A 15,785-nucleotide genomic window follows, 5' to 3' on the forward strand; every position below is an offset into this window, starting at 1 on the left:
TTCATTCACAGCAGATGTTTCATTCACAGCAGATGTTTTATTCACAGCAGATGTTTCATTCACAGCAGATGTTTCATTCACAGCAGATGTTTCATTCACAGCAGATGTTATTGTTGTGATTATTGAGCAGCTGCTCTTCCCTCTGTCTCTCTGATAGATGCTGCAGGTGCTGCAGACAGTCAGGAGGGAGGACACTGGCTGTCCTGGTTTAGGGGGGAGCCTGTGGGGGCCTTTGTCCAGCCCAGCCTTCGGCCCCTGGTCCCAGCTGTGGCTCACACTATGTTCATGGACATCAGCCCCAACAATCACAGTCCCATCCAGGTTTGATTCCCACTGTCTTTACTGTCTCTACTCTCTCTGTCTCTGCTGTCTCTACTGTGTCTGCTGTCTTTGTCTCTTCTGTCTCTACTGTCTCTGCTGTCTCTGTCTCTACTGTCTCTGCTGTCTATATCTCTGCTGTCTCTGTCTCTAATGTCTCTGCTGTCTCTGTCTATACTGTCTCTGTCTCTACTGTCTCTGCTGTCTCTGCTGTCTATATCTCTGCTGTCTCTGTCTCTAATGTCTCTGTCTCTACTGTCTCTGCTGTCTCTACTGTCTCTGCCTCTGCTGTCTCTGTCTCTACTGTCTCTGTCTTTACTGTCTCTGCTGTCTCGACTGTCTCTGCCTCTACTGTCTCTGCTGTCTCTACTGTCCCTACTTAATCTACTGTCTCTGTCCTGTCTCTACTGGATCTACTGTCTCTACTGTCTCTGTCCTGTCTCTACTGGATCTACTGTCTCTGTCCTGTCTCTACTGGATCTTCTGTCTCTACTGTCTCTGTCCTGTCTCTACTGAATCTTCTGTCTCTACTGTCTCTGTCTACTGTCTCTACTCTCTCTGTCTCTACTGTCTCTGCTGTCTCTGTCTCTTCTGTCTCTACTGTCTCTGCTGTCTCTATCTCTGCTGTCTCTACTGTCTCTGTCTTTACAGTCTCTACTCTCTCTGTCTCTGCTGTCTCTGTCTCTACTGTCTCTGCTGTCTCTGTCTCTGTCCTGTCTCTACTGAATCTACTGTCTGTACTGAATCTTCTGTCTCTACTGAATCTTATGTTTCTACTGTCTCTACTGAATCTTCTGTCCCTTATGAATCTTCTGTCTGTACTGAATCTATGTTTCTACTGTCTCTACTGAATCTTCTGTCCCTTATGAATCTTCTGTCTGTACTGTCTCTACTGAATCTACTGTCTGTACTGAATCTTCTGTCCCTCATGAATCTTCTGTCTGTACTGTCTCTACTGAATCTACTGCCACTGTAGTACAGTGTGCTGTGTGACAAGTGATGATTGTTATTGTCGTTGCGTATTGATTTTCACAGCTTCTTCTTTTTGTCTTGTTCAAACGATTCAAACTAATTCTAGTAATTCAAGGAAGCCGCAGCTAAAAATAAACACACAGGCTCAGGGGTTAACCGGATAACCGATTAACTGGTCAACCGGTTAACCGGTGACGAGACTGTTGTGATCGATTTGAATCCATCAGCTGATTGGTTCTTCCTGTGTACAGTTGGTGAATGTGGATTTGAACACAGTCTCAGCCTTTGACCTGTTGTTCCAGAAGAGTTCACTTTCCGACTTCCTGCCCAGCTCCGCTCTGGTGTCCATGGCCTGCTGTGCTACAGGAAGCAGCAGAAGATACGACGAGCTGCTCCCTCATCAGGTGACTACAGTTAAAGCACCACAGTGTCTCTGGCTGTATATGAACTCTACTGAAGCTGGCATGGTGTTTTTTATTTTATTTATTTTATCAGCACCTGTCCAATTCAGGTGTTTGAGGATGAACACATGACTTTTCCACTGGACTTCTAGGAAATATAAAAACCTGCAGGACATTTAAAGACAATGGGCTTTAGTTATTCTGTGTTGTGTCATGTGGCATGTGATAACCAACACACAGTCTGTTTCATGTTATGATGTTATGTAGAAATAGAGATTTGAGCCTGAGGAAAGTTCATCTTTATCATCTGTGCGTCATGAATACCAATAAGCCAGTGTTGTCATTATAATACTCAATGAGCTGATCATGTGACCAGGTTCATGACTAACCTTCACTGTGCTGTTCAGGTCTCTCAGGACCATCAGTACACCAGCTGGAGCTCAGAGGACCAGGTCAGTCTGCAGACCTGGATCATGGCTGCCAAGCTGTCCCTGAACAGGCTGCACCAGGATCTGGCTGCTGAGGGCTTCACACAGGTCAGCCCCACACCATGCATCTCCTCCTGCCTTCATGAAATATATGTGACAACATTAATAACAAATTTATATATAACAAATGTCAGATATGAGCTTGTTATTTTTATTCCTCTGTGTGGCAACAGTCAGAGGTTTTTCAGGTCGTCCCTCTCGTCCTCAGGAACCTGATATCTCAGGAACACCTCAATGGAACTTCTTCAAATTTGGCACAAACATTCACTTAGACTCAAAGATGAACTGATTAGATTTTGGGTTTTAAAGTTCAAAGGTCAATGTCATTGTGACTAACCTTAAACGTGAGTCTAAAACATCATCATAGACTAACCCCTAACCACAGGACACTGAGGACATGACCTCACTGAGGACACGACCTGACTGAGGACATGACCTCAGTGTCCTGCTGGTGTCACCCAGTCTGCTTTGTCTCTGCTGTCATGTGAGCAGGTGTATGTGGAGCACCTGGGAGGGGGCGTGGCCACAGTGACCAGACACTGTCCCAGTACCCATGAGTCAGTGGTTGCTGTGCTACGAAGACCGGTCAAGAAGCCAGAGAGATTCCATTACGCAGATGACGTTCCACTTGTCCTCATCCCAGGTGATGGTCCTGAAACCACTTCCTGATCCTGATCCTCAGGGGTCTCAGTGTGAGAGGTATGAGTTAACCTGGACTCTGGTTCTGGTCTGTACAGGTGTGATTAAAGAAGTGGTGCTGGAGGCCCGGACCGCTGTGAACAACACTACAGATGACAGCAGCCTGCCAGTCTGCACTGTGGAGATCAGAGAACACATCCAGGTGTGTGTGTGGTTCTGCAGCAGGTCCTGGTTCTGATGATTTGTCTGTTAGAACCTCTGCCAGAGGAGTAAGTTCAGACTTTATGTTTAGACCTTTGAGGAATTTGTTGCAGGTGAAGGACAGTCAGCTGGTGAAGAAGACCGACGTGGTGTCCAGACACAACACAGATGTTCAGGAGTTAATGTTGGAGAAGTTCACTCCAGGCAGCATCATCATCTTCAGGTGGGGTGGGTGGGTGTGTGTGTGTGGGGGGGGGGGTCCTGACCCACTTCATTAGTTTTCTGGTCTGGTCTGGATCTACATGTGGTCTCTGATCCTCTACAGAGTGACTCTGGAGCCCAGGTCCCAGGAGCAGCTGGGGGCCCTGAGACGCCACCTGATCCAGTTCAGTCCTCAGTACCAGACCGGCAGCCTGGCTGAACACAGCACTCCCCCCATCCTCACCCAGCCGCTGATGACGTGAGTACACAATTAATATAATAACAATAAACAACAATAATAAGTGCTGAAGTCTGTGGTCAGAGGTTAGGTTCTTCATCATCATCATCAGTGACCTGCTCTTCCTCCTCAGCATCATGTCCAGACTGACCCTGATTGACATGAACATGCTGCTGTACCGCTGTGATGCTGAGGAGGGGGAGGAGGGGGGAGGGTGCTACAACGTCCCCTCATGGCTACGTCTCAACTACGGAGGCTTACAAGGTACATAAAGCTCACAGGTAAAAACCCAGGCAAGGTCCAGGTATGCACCAGCATCATCCTCATTATCATCATCTTCATCATCTTCATCTTCATCATCACTTAATGAAGAGTTTCTGTAAGTGTCCCACTGGCTGTTCCCTCTCCGCGCTGGAGACAGAGCTCGGGCGTTTTGAAACTGAAACATGTTCAATCTCTGCAGAGACAAGTGTTCATGTTTCTAGACTCCCCCACTCAGACACTGGAATTTTCCCTCCGTGTTAAACATGAGGAAAGTTATTATACGGTGTACGCCAGCTCTGGGAATATGAAGTGTTTTGAGTGCAGAGATGTGGGTCATGAGGATTGTTCGCCCGCACAGGCAGCGAGAGCGGGGGTGCTCTGCCCGTGTGGGTCCATGCTGCCGGCTCTGTGTGTTGGTGGCTCTCTGGCTGAAAATTCAGCAGGAGAATTGGCGGCTGAGGCTGAGGTGAGAGCAAGGCAGGAAGCAGTGATAGCTGCTGTAAGGCAGAGAGAGGCTGAGATTAAGGTGAGAGCAGGGCAGGAGGTGGATGTATATGTAAACCAAAGAGAGGCTGAGCTGTTAAAGTGACTGTGACTCTGACAGTGTTTCTGTGGCAGTGTCTCCCAGAACACTGACCTGTATTCTCTGGAGGAGATCAATCATTTCTTGGAAGATACTTTTGGTGAATCAGCCAATGTAACCGATTATTTTCCTGATGCCAGAAAGTCTGTCCAGAAGACGAACTCTACAAAAACTTGTGGGTCTGGACTTATTTGATGAGAAGAAAAACGCTACCGGTTAAAGAAACACATGACTCCATTAAGAAAAGACTTAAAGATGTCTAAAGGCAAAAGAGTGAAGAAAATGAAAGTCTCCAAGTGACAGAAACATGATCAGGCAGCACTGGGTGTTTCCTCTCTGGGGGGCAGCATGTGCTGAGCCACGGCTCCAATCTCAGCGCAGGAGTCACTGTGTTATTCTCTCCCACTGCTAATCACACGATTTTAAGTTGTACAGAAGTCGTGAAGGAGTCCTCACGGTGAGAGTATCACAACGGTCCCCAGGCCTTAGTGTTTTATGTCTGTCTTGTCATTTCCTGTTTTATTTTGGTAGTTTCCCTCTTGTGTCTTTACTTCCTCCTGGGTGATTACCTGCTTTTTCCCTGATGTGTGTCACCTGTGTCTCGTTATCCCCACAGTATTTATGCCCGGTTTGTCCCTTTTTCACTTTGCCAGTTTGTTTTCTTCCATAGTGAGTGACTTACCAGCGTTATGCTGATTGCTACCTTGAGAGAGGGGGGGGGGCTGGAACTGCTGCACAGACTCTCTAGATAGGTCAGGAGCTGCACCCTCAGTCAGCTGCTCATCTGTCTCAGCTGGTAGCAGAGGCCGATTTAGTGGATGTGTGGAGGATGAAGCAGCCTTCAGTCAGGCAGTACACCTGGGTGCAGGTGGCAGGGTCAGTGCAGCCAGGTGAGACAGGTTTTATCTATCAGCTGTTTTCACTGCTCGGGCTGCTGACTGTCACATCCTCCCTGTGGCTTTCACAGACCACCATTTAGTTCTTATGGAGCTTGTTTTATCTTCCACTGACAGTTTTAAAATTTTTTGGGGGCATTTTAATGTCAAGTTATTACTTGATAAAATGTTGATTTATTTTGGGCTCATTGGAGGTCTAGGAAAGAGTCTTTTCCTTCTCCGAGTCAGTGGTTGGAGGTAGGAAAGGGACAAATCAGGGTTTTCTGCCAGCAGTACTCATCGTACTCCACTTCTAGGATCAGGAGAGCTGTACAGCGTTTGGAGGCAGAGATCACAGAGCTGGAGAGAGGGTCTGGTGAGCAGAGCTCCCTGTTGCTCTCTAAAAAACAGCAGTTGAGCACCTTCCTCCAGGAGAGAGCTAAATGAGCGCTGGTCCGGGCTCGTTTCTCTCAGCTCAGCAACATAGATGTTCTGACTAAGTTCATCTTTAGCCTGGAGAGGTCGGTGGCCCGGAAGAAGCAGATGGTGTGTCTCCACCTGCCTGATGGGAGGATGACTTCTGACCGGGCGGAGATTAGGAGGCATGCAGTGGCCTTTCTACACTGACCTGTTCCGAGAGTTGTGATGTGGACGCTACTGCTGAGCTGCTGCAGTATCTTCCACAGCTGAGTCTGGAGGAGCGTCACACCCTGAGCTCAGACATCTCCCTACATGAACTGACCACTGCTGTGTCCCAGATGGCCTGAGGAAAGGCTCCAGGCATGGAAGGTTTACCTGCAGTGAGCTGGGGCCTGACATGCTGGATGTTTGAATGTCTTTTATTAAAGGGACCCTTCCAGCTTCCTGCAGGCGTGCAGTGATCTCCTTACTGCCTAAGAAGGGAGATCTAACGCTTCTAAAGAACTGGAGACCGGTTGCTCTTCTGTGTACAGATTAAAACCAGCAGGACCGAAAAACTTTAGGAGAGGTTTTTTCATATTCACTTTTTGTTTTTGGCCCAAGGTAAAAAGAGACAGACACGGGTTCTTATCAATTTCTTGTTAGCAACTGCTAAGCAAACAATCTGGAGAAGCCATAAGAGCTAGTTGTCAGGTGTGGGCTGGACAGAGCCGATGCTGTGTCTGAAGGCTCTGGTCCTTTTACAGACTGACCTGCAACCTGGACATTTTCAGGGATGTGTGAGGGATCAGGCAGGTCCTACGGCTCAGCTTTTAGTTTTTTTAACTTGTAGGTAGGAGTGTGTTTTTTTTTTTTTTTCTTTATTGTGGGGTTTTTATTGTTGACTGGTGATTTATTAGAAGCTTTGAAACATTTAAGATTTTTGGCATAATGTGTCTGAAATAAAGTTGTGTGAACGTCAAGTTAAAGTCTTCTTCTTCTTCTTCATGTATTCCAGAGTCTGCACCAGTGTTAATGAGTATTTATGCTCCTCAGGGCTGATGTCAGTGATGGCTGATATCCGACCCCACAACGATCTGGGACATCCTTTCTGTGACAACCTGAGACAGGGGGACTGGATGATGGACTACGTCTCCAACAGATTGTTGTCCAAGGGTGGAGCAGTGGAAGAGGTGAGCTCAGGGTACCTGACCTGGGTGATGTGGTCACATGACATCTGTATCTAATGAGGGACAGAGAGTCTCAGCAGGTAAGACGTCACCTGCTCTGGTGAAGTCATCTACACTCACAGGTCCAGACGGGAGCTGCAGAGCAGACAGTCTTCACGTCACCTGATGAACTGTCACTTCAGTGTGGACAGCAGACACTAAGAGAATCTGTGCAGTGCTGACTAATGTTGACCTTTGACCTCCAGGTAGGCCGCTGGTTGCAGGCCATGTTCGTCTACCTGAGACACCTCCCCCGCCACCTTGTTCCCTGCTACTTTGACGCGATCGTCCAGGGTGTCTACACCACGGCTCTGGAGGCTGCATTCAAACTCATGTCCAGGTGTTTGCTCCTCTTCTCTTTCCTCTCTCTAGTGGTTGAGATTGATTATTGATCTGCTTCTTCAGGTATAATGATACCTGAAGAAGTATTTGTTTAGTTACACATTGTGTGTTCTTCAGACAGATGATGATACCACATTAAAGAGTCTCAGCTTTAACCTGAGGAGAATCGACACTGAGTGAGATCTGGTCCTTTAAGTCTCTGTGGCTGAAGTTTATGTCTCCTCATCACTGGAGTTAGACTTCCTGCTGAGCTGTTGGTGTCATGTGTCATTGTGATTGGCACAGAGCGATTAGAGCAGTGATGGGATTGGCTGAGAGAGTAGTTATTAACAGAGTCTATTTACACCTGTATGGAACCAGTGGCTCCTTTTACCTCCTTGTTTTTTGCAATATTAAAACACAACGGACAGGACAGTGATGTTTAATCACCACACTGATGGTGTTCTCAACATCTGACACCATCAGGTGCTCATTACACACTACAGGAGAAAAGCTTCAGAAGGTCAGGAGAGAAGGTGTAGGAGTCCACAGAGGGAGGAGGTCATGGTGGATGAATGAGACTGAGGTTTGACTCCTGTGAGCATCAGAAGATGGTTTTTACTTCTCAGATTTAGTGGATTTATCGTGTTTTTTTTATGATTATATTCAGTTCTCAGTTTGGTTTAATCGACAGAAATACTTTAGGTCTGGTTTATGTGTTAGAAATCCTGTGTTGTGGTCCAGGACCAGGAGAACCTGAAACCAGGAGAACATTTATTGATCTCCACACCCTCCTGTTTATTCTCCTCCTCCACCAGCTCCTCTGCTCTTTGCTCTGCTGCACCTACATGAACCAAAGTAACAGGTAACAGCAGCTGAGGAGCGACAGCCCTGTGGGTTATATACAGTTGTGCTCGTAAGTTCACATACCCTGGCAGAAATTGTGAAATATTGGCCATGTTTTGGAAAACATGACTGATCATGCAGAAAAATTGTCTTTTATTTGGGATAGTGGTCAGGTGAAGCCATTAATTACCACATAATTATGTTTGCCCTTTCTAAATCATAATGATAACTGAAACCACCCAAATGGCCCAGATCAAAAGTTTACATACCCTTGAATGTTTGGCCTGATAATATACACACAAGTTGACACACACAGGTTTAAATGGCTATTAAGGGTAAAAGTTTCCACACCTGTGACCTGTTTGCTTGTAATTAGTGTCTGTGTAGAGACAGTCAGTGAGTTTCTTAGCTTTTGAGAGATGCCTGTACATTTCACCCAGGGCTGCACTGACTTTGCTGGGGAAAGCAACTGTGAAAGGACCTGCGAGAACAGGTAGTTGAACTTTATAAATTAGGAAAAGGATATAAAAGATATCCAAAGATGTGAGAATGTCAATCAGTAGTGTTCAAACTGATAAAGAAGTGGAAAAATTAGGGCTTCTGTTGATACCAAGCCACGGTCATGTAGACCAACAAAGATTTCAGCCACAACTGCCAGGAAAATTGTTCGGGATGCAAAGAAAAACCCACAAGCAACTTCACTGACATACAGGCTTCTCTGCAGATACAAGATGCACAAAAGGAAGGTGCTTGAAGAAAAATGGGCTGCACGGTCGAGTTGCCAGAAGAAAGTTGTTACAATGACAACATCACAAAACAGCCCCCTTACAATATGCCAGACAGCACAGAGACGAGCCTCAAAACTTCTGGAACAAAGTCATTCGGAGTGATGAAACCAAAATTGAACTTTATGGTCACAACCATAAACACTATGTTTGGAGAGGAGTCAACAAGGCCTATGACAAAAAGTACACCATCCCTACTGTAGGTGGAGGTGGATCTCTGATGTTTTGGGGGTGTGTGAGCTACAGTGGCCCAGGGAATTTAGAGTGAATACAGCATGTTATCAGAAAGTATTGGAGGACAATCTGCATTTATCAGTCTGAAGGTTGCAAATGGGACGCACTTAGACTTTCCAACATGACAGTGATCCAAAGCATAAGGCCAAGTCGACCCTTCAGTGGCTACAGCAGAAAAAAGAAGGATCTGGATTGGCAATCACAGTCTCCTGACCTCAGTATCATTCAACCACTTGGAGATCTCAAATGTGCAATTCATGCAAGACAACCCAAGAACTTATGGGACCTGGAGGCTTTTTGCCAAGAAGAATGGGAAACTTTACCACTTGAGAAAATAAAGGGCCTCATCCACAACTATCACAAAAGGCTACAAGCTGTCATTGATGCTAAAGGGGCAAATACATAGTATTAAGAACTAAGGGTGTGCAAACTTTTGAACAGGGACCATCTCAGTATTTTCTTTATTGTTATGTTTTGTTTACTGATTGTGATAATCTGTGATGCCTCATAGTTGAATTTGAATCCCATTAAAAATAAAAGAAATGTGTTTTGCCTGATCACTCATGTTTTCTTTGAAGAATGGTACACATCTTACAAATTCTGCCAGGGTATGTAAACTTATGAGCACAACTGTATATTATATATGTGTTATATCTCCACACAGGTCTTTATCTCCTGATGTGAACCCTCTCAGATTCAAGCTCAGACAGCAGTTTATGTATGTGTCTATTGTTTTATGGACTGTATCTTATTTAACGTGTATGAATCTGTTTTGTTGTCTAAGAACTGACGGTTCTTCAAGCTGATCTCTCTTTAACCTTTTCCTTTATCCCTTTATTCTCTGACTTGATGAATCCTCTGCTTGTTTCTCTCTGTGTGTCCCCGTCTTCTGTTTTCCTGAACTCTCAGCTTTGTGCAGAATGGTTCCACCCTGGTCAAACAGCTGGCTCTGGGCTCAGTGCAGATGTGCGGTGTGTATCACAGCTGGGCTCTGCCCCCACCCTCTCCTCACCTGAGGAAGGTCACATGTCCTGATGACTTCACTGAACAGGAGGAGCTGGGTTGTGTGTCGCTGGCAGCAGGTCTGTGTTTCCACTCTCTCTGTCTCTCTTTAGACAGGTGTGTGTCCAGGTGTGTGTTCATGATGAACATAATGAAATAAATATATACACTGTACACTAAATATGCTGTTATACTACTGTTCAAACATGCATATCAATATAATATAAAATCAAATACAATGGAAATAAAAGTTTAACAAAAACAAAAGAGATAAGCGGAAATGATGAATGAAGTGAACACAGCTGTTTTTCTATAATGATGTAAAAAGATTCAAAACTGACTTTAAACAGCAACTTGTGAGTGTCGTGCTGAACTTCAGATACGTCAGGTGCAGAGACAGAACTTCACCTTCCTGTGGCTCCTCCCACTTCTGCAAACTGAGCATTTAAAGAAAACTTTGGTCATAGTTTGTATTTTTTCCTATCGCCAGAAAATCTAATTAAAACAACATACTTACTGTAACCTGTGTGATGACACAGCAGTGAAATGAAGCTTACTGTATATTGGAGTATTGAACACTGATAGACACTGACGTCCAGAGGTAACAGCTGATTGTCGTCAGGTCTTCCTCACTTCTGTTCGGGGATGTTTCGTTGTTGGGGTCGTGACACCTTCATCTCCCTCAGAGGACTGATGTTACTGACCGGCAGACACCTGGAGGCTCGGTCAGTCTGTCAGCACCGCTACCTTTATTTCTCACCTGCGTAACGCTGTCAATTAACCCATCGTCATGACGACCACAGGAACATCATCCTGGCGTTTGCTGGAATGCTGCGTCACGGCCTGATCCCCAACCTGCTGGGTCAAGGAGGCGCGGCCCGCTACAACAGCAGGGACGCAGTGTGGTGGTGGCTGCAGTCCATCCAGGAGTTCTGCTCTCTGGTCCCTGATGGAGTGTCCATCCTCCAGTGTCCCGTCTCCAGGACGAACCCCGACTGTGTGTCAGAGCCTCCGCCTGCTGCAGCATCGGTACGACTGTGTGTTCTCAATCCAGATCCCTGCTAAAACTTTATCATAGGGAGTAGGAGCAGTCTGTAATATATGTGTGACACCATCTGTCAGGTGATCACACTCACTCCTATTTACTCTGCTTTATAGAGAGAGGACATGTTTGTACCAGGTGTGTGTGTGTGTGTGTGTGTGTGTCTATGATCAGTGGTAAAGAAGCATCCAGATCATTCATCATACACTCAGTTTATTAGGTACACCGGACACTACAACTGCTGCAGTCTAATACTGAAGCAATAAAACCTCCGACAGTTATCATGTTCAGTTTGTGTTAAAATAGTTTTATCGGCAGGTATTTCATTATTTTGTCTACTCCATTCATATGAATGAGGGCAGGCTTAATAACCAACACCTCTGTGTATAACACAGACATATTTGTTAATGTGGAAATACCCAGGTGAAGCAGCGGAGCTTGTTGTCCAGGTGTTGGTCTCTCATTGTCATTTAACGAAGAGGTTTTAAATATTTCGTGTTAAAATTGATCATTAGTTTAAATAAACCATCACCATTTGTTCAAATCTTTAGGATTCAAACTGATTATTATTATTATTGTATTAACCATATGTATAATTACAGTGTTTTCCTTCAGGATCAGCTGCTGTACGATGTGATCCAGGAGGCCATGCAGAGACACATGGAGGGGATCCGGTTCAGAGAGAGTGGAGCTGGTCCTCAGTTAGACCCCAACATGGCTGAGGAAGGTCAGCCATGTTCCCATTAACAACTGCAATCACCTCCACACACACACACAGTACAGCAACAGGTGGGGTTCAAACATACAGGATCACATGAGGGTCAAAAAGCTTCTGAGCTGGTAAAGTGATGATCAGTGATAACTACAGTTTGTAACATCAACCTTTATAAACATGCAGAGGAATGAAAGTTATCATGTGTAGAAAAGATGTAAAAAATGAATTTATAATCAGACTAAATGTCACATAATCCCCCCCCCCCCCGAGGATTCACTGTGGAGGCTGGAGTGGACCAGACCACCGGCTTCATCTATGGAGGAAATCCTCTCAACTGTGGAACGTGGATGGACAAGATGGGAGAGAGTGAGAGGGCGCACAACAAGGGAGTCCCTGCTACTCCCAGGTACAGCTCCCCTGCACACATTATTATTATCATCATTATTATTATTATTATTATATTATTGTATTCTTCAGTGTAGCAGGAGCAGCTGTCTCAGGCTCTGATTACACTTATTGTGTTCCTGATAAACGCCCTTGTTGTGTGTGATTGTCAGACCAAACCTGTTTGTCCAACATCCACATGATCAAGTTACCTGTAAACACCTGTAAACAGAGAAACCAGTGTGACCTGAGAGAATGAAAAAGACCCTGCTCCCACTGATGGTCTCGTGTTTCTAATACCTGTGTAAGATGTGAACATTGAACAAACCGGGGGGGGGGGTCACCTCCTGTTTTTGCTTTCTTCATATGAGGTGGAAATAAAGGAAGCTCCAGTGTTTCCTATTCTAAAGGAGATAGGATAGGAAGCAGTGAAGCTCCTTTCCTCTGCTCTGATCATGTCTGCCGCTCAGATACTTCAGCTCATTTCACTCAGTTTGAACCTTGACCTTAGTGTCACAGCTGTGTCTGACTGAAGGACTCTGTCAATCTCTTTCATCTGCAAAGTGATCTATATTTCAGAACATCTAACATGTAAGTGTGTGTGTGTGTGATCTAGGGATGGCTCTGCTGTGGAGATAGTGGGTCTGTGTAAGTCTGCTGTTCGGTGGCTGGTGCAGCTCCACACCAGCGGACACTTCCCCTACACATCAGTCAACATCTGTAGAGCAGGTAGGTGCTCTCGCACACACACACACACACACACACACACACACAATCTATATGTAGGAACTGTAACAGGGTGTGATAGGACCCAATTGCAGCACAACCAAACAGATGGATAGTTGGTAATGACCTTTATTGATAAACCAGCAGAGAGAACACACACAGGTGGGGATTAGGAGTCGAGGAAGGAAGGGGTCCGGGGCCGGAGAGCTGGGGGTCCAGTGAGTGGAGCGAGGTGACTGAGCTCACACACACACACACACACACACACACACACACACACACAGGGGAAAGTTCGTGGACCTGAAGGCTGGGGCTGGCGGAGCCGGTGAAGAACCGGGGATGTATATATACTGGCCAGATTGGAGATAGAGTGCAGGTGGGGGCAACAGGCGAGGACAGTGAGGCTGATTAGGAGGTGTGGCAGAGTGGAGAGTGAGACAGAGGCTGTGACAGGAACATGTGATGTTCAACTAAACTCAGAGGGCGTGAAGTAAAGGATGGAGATCACAGATTTTTATGATTTTTTTTTTTATGGTTTTCATGACGAACGCAGTCAGGATCACCTGGTGTTTCAGTGACGATCAAATACAGTCAGTGGTCACCATGGAAACAACAAAGACTTGTGTTGTAGGTTGCTATGGTACACATGGTTCAGGGTATCGATACACCGATCAACTCAACAACCCCAAAGATGACATAAAACGCTCTGGGTTGAACACAGAAAGATGAGTTCAGTTGTGTAGAGATATGAGGGTCAATGTGAGGGTTGATGTTTCACCTGTAACTGTCCCACACCTGCTGTCAACAGGAGTTCGACTAATGACTGTCATAGCAGGTGTTCAGGGGGAGCAGAGTTCCCTTCATGGATTCTGTATGTCCTGGTCTGAATCAGGTTTTAACCTGGTCTGAATCTGGTCTGAGCCTGGTTTGAACCTGGTTTTTACCTGGTCTGAATCTGGTCTGAACCTGGTCTGAACCTGGTCTGAATCTGGTTTGAACCAGGTTTTTACCTGGTCTGAATCTGGTCTGAATCTGGTCTGAACCGGGTTTTTACCTGGTCTGAATCTGGTCTGAACCTGGTCTGAATCTGGTCTGAATCTGGTTTGAACCAGGTTTTTACCTGGTCTGAATCTGGTCTGAATCTGGTCTGAACCGGGTCTGAACCTGGTCTGAATCTGGTTTGAACCAGGTTTTTACCTGGTCTGAATCTGGTCTGAATCTGGTCTGAACCGGGTCTGAATCTGGTCTGAATCTGGTCTGAACCTGGTTTGAACCTGGTCAGCTGCTAACATCATCAACATGTGTTAAACTACAGATGTCTGATTTAGAGTTTCCTCTGCCTCTGATGCCTGAATCTATAGTCCACACTCACGTGTCTCAGGTGTAGTCTATTTATTAAATGTGAGTCATCAGGTGTTTTTGGTGGAATAATAAACTAATGGACTCACTGTCTGAACTATGAAACTAGACTCCATCATGTTATAAAAAGTAACTGACATCTGCTCCTTTAGTTTTACAGATGAGCATATTTAAAGTCTCTCTCATCATTATAAACCATCATCTTCATCTTAGGACAGACGCTCTCTGTGTCATACGTGGACTGGGACTGTAAGATCCAGGAAAACTTTGAGAAGAAGTTCTACATTTCTCATGATCCCCAGGACGCTGAGGAGAAACACTCAGACCTGGTCCACAAGAGAGGGATCTACAAGGACAGTGTTGGAGCCTCCAGCCCCTGGTGTGACTTACAGCTGCGGCCCAACTTCCCCATCGCCATGGTGGTGGTAAGTAGTGACAACTGCTGAGCCTGAGAGGAACTTTAAGCCACGAACTGGGTTCCACAGGCCATGCCCACTCTGGATCCTTTTCTAGGTTATTAAAAGACCCGGGTTCAGTACGTTCAGAGACTAATGAATCTGTGTCCTGTAGGCTCCTGAGCTGTTCACTGTGGACAGAGCCTGGGGGGCCCTGGGTGTAGCTGAGAAAAAGCTGCTGGGGCCCCTGGGGATGAAGACCTTGGACCCTGAGTGAGTTTCCTGCTTTTGTGCTGAGCTTCCGGACGGTTCAGAGGGTGATGTGATCAACATGAATGAATGAATAATGAAAAACTGAAGGTTTGGTTCATTCTAAGCTGGTTTATTATTTCTATAAACGTGGCTCTGTAGGGGTGATTAGAGCTGAACAGTTGCCCCCCAGAAGTCCAGTAGATACCCAGAGGTAGGTTAGCACTGTACTTAAATAAAAGTACTGTTACTTAAAGACATTTTACTCAAGTGAGTACAAGTACTGCATTACATTTTTAAAGGGGGGGGGGAGACTGTTATAATGTGTTAATGATAATATATAGGGGGGAAGATAACCTTTATGAAACCATGTTTTGCCATTGTCCTGTACTATAACTGTATCCAGTTACAAGCCCCTCCCCATCCCCTCCTGATAACAAGTCTCCATGGCAACAAGATGGAGACCCAGGTGTTGTGATACACAAACACACTGCTGCACCCTGTGCTGAACTCTGCTTCACTGTCTTTTGTTGCCTCTCACCTGCTATTCATACAACCCCACCCCCACCCAAGCACCCACCTGTAGGCGCTCTGTTACCTGTAGACTCTGACTCTGTTACCTGTAGACTCTGACTCTGTGTTACCTGTAGACTCCGACTCTGTTACCTGTAGATTCTGACTATGTAACCTGTAGACTCTGACTCTGTGTAACCTGTAGACTCTGACTCTGTGTTACCTGTAGACTCTGACTCTGTTACCTGTAGACTCTGACTCTGTTACCTGTAGACTCTGTTACCTGTAGACTCTGACTCTGTTACCTGTAGACTCTGACTCTGTGTTACCTGTAGACTCTGACTCTGTTACCTGTAGACTCTGACTCTGTTACCTGTAGACTCTGACTCTGTTACCTGTAGACTCT

The 15,785-nt window shown here is 45.7% G+C and overlaps 1 protein-coding gene across 1 annotated transcript in view; it reads left to right on the forward strand.

The window, feature by feature from the left end:
- LOC111665497 (glycogen debranching enzyme-like) overlaps positions 1 to 15,785 on the forward strand; it is a 31,483-nt gene that overhangs the window by 13,248 nt on the left and 2,450 nt on the right. Inside the window, exons 14-30 of the mRNA XM_023420533.2 lie at positions 1,593 to 1,694; positions 2,099 to 2,227; positions 2,672 to 2,822; positions 2,917 to 3,020; positions 3,133 to 3,242; positions 3,345 to 3,479; positions 3,592 to 3,722; positions 6,636 to 6,772; positions 7,015 to 7,148; positions 9,904 to 10,076; positions 10,619 to 10,721; positions 10,800 to 11,025; positions 11,654 to 11,765; positions 12,024 to 12,159; positions 12,754 to 12,866; positions 14,436 to 14,647; positions 14,793 to 14,890. Coding sequence (XP_023276301.1) covers positions 1,593 to 1,694; positions 2,099 to 2,227; positions 2,672 to 2,822; positions 2,917 to 3,020; positions 3,133 to 3,242; positions 3,345 to 3,479; positions 3,592 to 3,722; positions 6,636 to 6,772; positions 7,015 to 7,148; positions 9,904 to 10,076; positions 10,619 to 10,721; positions 10,800 to 11,025; positions 11,654 to 11,765; positions 12,024 to 12,159; positions 12,754 to 12,866; positions 14,436 to 14,647; positions 14,793 to 14,890 — 2,306 coding nt within the window. The remainder of the gene's footprint in view (positions 1 to 1,592; positions 1,695 to 2,098; positions 2,228 to 2,671; positions 2,823 to 2,916; positions 3,021 to 3,132; positions 3,243 to 3,344; positions 3,480 to 3,591; positions 3,723 to 6,635; positions 6,773 to 7,014; positions 7,149 to 9,903; positions 10,077 to 10,618; positions 10,722 to 10,799; positions 11,026 to 11,653; positions 11,766 to 12,023; positions 12,160 to 12,753; positions 12,867 to 14,435; positions 14,648 to 14,792; positions 14,891 to 15,785) is intronic.

This window comes from Seriola lalandi, unplaced genomic scaffold (assembly GCF_002814215.2).
Source record: "Seriola lalandi dorsalis isolate HSWRI2012SDOR001 ecotype SW California unplaced genomic scaffold, Sedor1 jcf7180002054648, whole genome shotgun sequence".
NCBI classification, from domain to species: Eukaryota; Metazoa; Chordata; class Actinopteri; order Carangiformes; family Carangidae; genus Seriola; species Seriola lalandi.